The 4,365-nt window shown below is 34.8% G+C and overlaps 1 protein-coding gene across 1 annotated transcript in view; it reads left to right on the top strand.

Annotated features, from left to right (window-relative positions):
- Positions 1-4,365, top strand: part of LOC106883894 (disabled homolog 2-interacting protein-like) — a 285,725-nt gene that overhangs the window by 32,068 nt on the left and 249,292 nt on the right. The window contains exon 2 of the mRNA XM_052975485.1: positions 1,132-1,235. Within this exon, the coding sequence (XP_052831445.1) occupies positions 1,132-1,235 (104 nt within the window). The remainder of the gene's footprint in view (positions 1-1,131; positions 1,236-4,365) is intronic.

The following is a 4,365-nucleotide window of genomic DNA, read 5'->3' as shown; positions in this document are numbered from 1 at the left end:
TATATATACACATATATTGTTTGATAGACATCCTATCCCTCTTTCTCTCTCTCTCTCTCTCTGTTTACTACTACTTTTTTATAGCCTGCTGGGCAACTTTGTTGTAATAAATGTAATATGATAATTGGCAGAAAAGATAAGTTCTGGTTTCTTATATTTACTTTAAATTCTAAATCTTAATTTATTCATCTATTTGCTTATTCTTTTCCCCCTCAATCTTTTTTTTTTGTCATTAAAAAAAAAAACTATGAGAAAATCTGAATTCTGCTCATATCTCAAAATATTTCCCTGAAGATATAGTTCTTACATAATTTGTTACGTAAATGTGATGTAAGGATTATTGAATCAGCTGTAGGGATGAATATATTGAAATGTCATTGATCTTGTTTTTTACTGTTCTGTCAAATGTGTGTGTGTATGTATGTGTGTAATTCAAGTAGGCTGATGGTGGTCAGTTTTGGTACAAATTGTAGTTACTGATATAAAAGAATTATCATATCACTGTAAGGTTTGGACAATTCAGAAAATGTCATTCTTTGGGAAACAGAGAAATTTAGGAAAAGACATGGTACAAATCATTTTCTGTTTCCCAAAAGACTTTGTCTGAGATAATGAGGATCCTTCTTCCCTTTAAACAATATACAAACTTGATTTTACTTTTATACTTGTATGTGTGTGTGTATGTGTAGTAAGACATTTGATACTCAACCACATGATCCCAGGTTCAATCCCCACTGCATGGCACCTTGGGGAAGTGTTTTCTACTATAGCCTTGTGCCAACCAAAGCATTGTGACTGGATTTGGTTGATGTAAACTGAAAGAAGCTTGCCATATATGTATGTCTGTGTTTGTCACCCACCACAACCGGTGTTGGTATGTTTATGTCCCCATAACATAATAGTTTGGCTTTTAAAAAAATAAGAAAAACTGGGGTCAGTTCATTTGACTAAAATTCTTCAAGACATTGCCCCATTCTGGCTGCAATCCAGTAAAAGTAAAAAATAAAAGACGTATAGATGTATGTATGTGCATGAATATGTGTGTGTTTATTTGGTTGTATATTGTTATTATTATATTTTACTTATCTTTTATTCTATTTAAATCTGTTTTTTTTTTTTTTTCTTTTGCAGCATTTTTTCACAAAGAAAGGATTACGCACCAATCTGAAAAGAACGAAAAGTGTTACCAAATTAGACAGGAAACGGTCAGCTTCCAATGTCTGTGAAAGGGAAACGTAAGTGTCTCTCTCACTATTCTAAAGCCAGTTTCACTAAAACTTATCCTCGTTCTTTTGAATTACAACAATTCTTTCCATTACCTTCAGCTTCTGGATTTAAACAGATGAAACTTAGTTTTCATCCTAGTCTTTTACATGAAGGCATGTGTTTTGGCTTACAGTCTTCAGCTCAGGATTGTAAGGTTGTGAGTTCAATTGCTGGCGATGTGTTGTGTACCATTATGATGAAGATATGTTGTGTGGGCGTCTCAAAGTTATGACATGGTCATCACGGAGATATGATGTGTGAATATCACAGAGATATGCTGTGTGGATATCACAGAGATAAGATGTGTGGACATCACAGAGATATGATGTGTGGACATCACAGGTATGATGTGTGGACATCACATAGATATGTTGTGTGGACATCACAATGATGTGATGTGTTGATATTAGAATGATGTGACGTGTTGACATTAGAAAGATAGGATGTGTTCACATCACAAAGATATGGTATGAACCTCAAAGTTATGACATGTGGATATAACAAAGATAGGTAATTGGACATGAGGGATGTGTGAGGACATAACACACACACACACACACACACACTCATACACATATGATGGGCTTCGATACAGTTTCCCTGTACCAAATTCACTCACAAGGCTTTGGTTGACTTGAGATCATAGTAGAAGACATTTTCCTAAAGTTCTGCCCTGTAGTGGGATTGAACCAGAGACCACTTGGTTGCAAAACAAGCTTCTTAACCACACAACCCTGCTTGCATCTATTTTGTTTATCCATTTTTTCCTTTTTTTTAAAATTTGTTTTATTTAATTTTCACATCTGACATTACAACAATTTTTACACTTGAAAATACTTCAAATATATATCTAATTACCTTGCGTTTTGATTCACCTCAATTTAAAGCTTTTGTTTGTCATTTCACGACAACCACCACCACCACCACCACTACCATCATCATCATGTATTGTTATAGCAAATACATAAGTGACGTTCAAATGTGTTATATTAGTAAAATAAATTAAAAAAAAGGAAACATTAAAAACAAAAAAAAACATCAATTTATATTTGAAAAATATCTAAAGTGGCAAAAATTAGAATCATGTTTTTATCCTGCTTGTAGTAGTAGTAGTAGTGGTGGTGGTGGTGGTGGCAGTAGTAGTAGTGGTGGTGATTTTAGTGGTAGTGGAGATGGTGGTGATTGTAGTAGTGGTGGTGGCAGTAGTGGTAGTGGTAATTGTAGTAGTAGTAGTAGTGGTGGTGATAGTAGTAGTAGTAGTAGTAGTAGTAGTGGTGGTGATAGTAGTAGTAGTAGTAGTGATGGTGGTGGTGATTGTAGTAGTGGAGATGGTGATGATTGTGGTGGTGGTGGCAGTAGTGGTAGTGGTGATTGTAGAAGTAGTGGTGGTGATGGTGGTGATTGTAGTAGCAGTAGTGGTGGTGATTGTAGTAGTGTTAGTTACAACATTGAAGTTGTCATTACAAAGAATTCTCAAGAACTTGTCAGAACAATAATGTTTCTCTGATATTTGAACTTGAAACAATAACAGCATGAGGTGGAATGGGAAAGAAAAAAAATCTATAAATGACATCTTTTGTCAAGGCAGTACTGAGGTGAGTGTTACCAAAATTCCACTGCCACACATCCACATACCTACCCCTCCCCTCCACACACACACATTGCAAGTCTTGTAACTTGATAGCTGACTCAATGAATTCTACACATTTATTGGTCATGGGAAGAATTCGGTTCCATTTCATGGTTGGTCACAAGAATTGATTTCTATTTTGCAGTGAATAAAAAAATTTTAAAAAATAAAAAAATTGCAAAATAGATGAATAAAATAAAAAAATAGAATAAAATAGAAAAATTGAGTTTGCCAGTAAATTAAAAATTGAAATTGGGTTTTAAACCTTCGGCTACCATATTTGTGTTGAAAAACTTTGCATTTATTTTAATTTACATCTTATTCCAATTCTCCTTCTTCTCCACTTCTTTTTCCAATTCTTCTTCTTCCAACAATTCTTCTTCTTCTTCTTCTTCTTCTTCTTCTTCTTCTTCTTCTTCTTCTTCTTCTTCTTCTTCTTCTTCTCACGTAAGCATTTTGCCTGGTGTGCTAACGGTTCTGCCAGTTTGCCACCTTTCTTGATTTCAAATTTGGCACAAAGCCAGCAGTTTTGTGGGAGAGGTGTTAGTCAATTACATTGACCCCAGGGGCTCCATTGGTCCTTATTCTTATCAACCCTGAAAGTATGAAAGCCAGAGTTGACCTCAGCAGACTTTGAGCTCAGAATGTCAAGATGGATGAAATGCGACTAAGCAGTGGCCCTGGTGTGTTAATGATTCTGCCAGCTCTCCGCTTTAGTTTGCAGCAATATTAACATTATTATTACTATTATTAGAAATATTAACCTCTCACATTAACCTGGCATAAAGCCACCTCCCCCAATATTATTCTCCCTCTCAGTTGAGGTGTCTTGACATTTTTGGAAGGAAAGAAGTGAACCTTGTCTTCCATCAAATACAGTATGTTTTTGATAGTATCCAAATATTTTATGGATAAATAGGAAGCAAAATTGGCCTCAAGTGCCATAAACTAATTTAGTTTGACTGTCTTGCTGCAAGCATCTCCATCTTTGTAGAATTGGAAAATAAAGAAATTATTCTTTAGAATAATAACCACAGCAACAACAAGGAAATGTTCAGTTTGTGTAGAATTCATCTGTATTATGCAAATAGATGTGTGTATAATTTTGGTCTGTCTTTGTCTTTCTTTCTTTCTCTCATGTACACATGCACACATACACACAGTGTGTGTGATGTTATGTGAGTGTGTTTGTGTGCATATGTGTGTGTGTGTATGTGTGCATGTGTGTATACATATCTTTGTGTGTGTGTATGTGTGTGTGTGCGTGTGCATGTGTATATGTGTGTGTATATATATATATATGTTTGTGTGTATGTGCATATATATATATGTGTGTGTGTGTGTGTATGTATGTGTGTGTGTGTGTGCACATTTGTGTTTCTGTGCATGCATATATATATATATATATGTATGTGTGTGTATGTGTATACACACACGCACAAACAATGTATATATATATATATATATAT

This window comes from Octopus bimaculoides, chromosome 21 (genome assembly GCF_001194135.2).
Source record: "Octopus bimaculoides isolate UCB-OBI-ISO-001 chromosome 21, ASM119413v2, whole genome shotgun sequence".
Lineage (NCBI taxonomy): Eukaryota > Metazoa > Mollusca > Cephalopoda > Octopoda > Octopodidae > Octopus > Octopus bimaculoides.
This window is presented reverse-complemented; position numbering and strand designations above follow the sequence as displayed.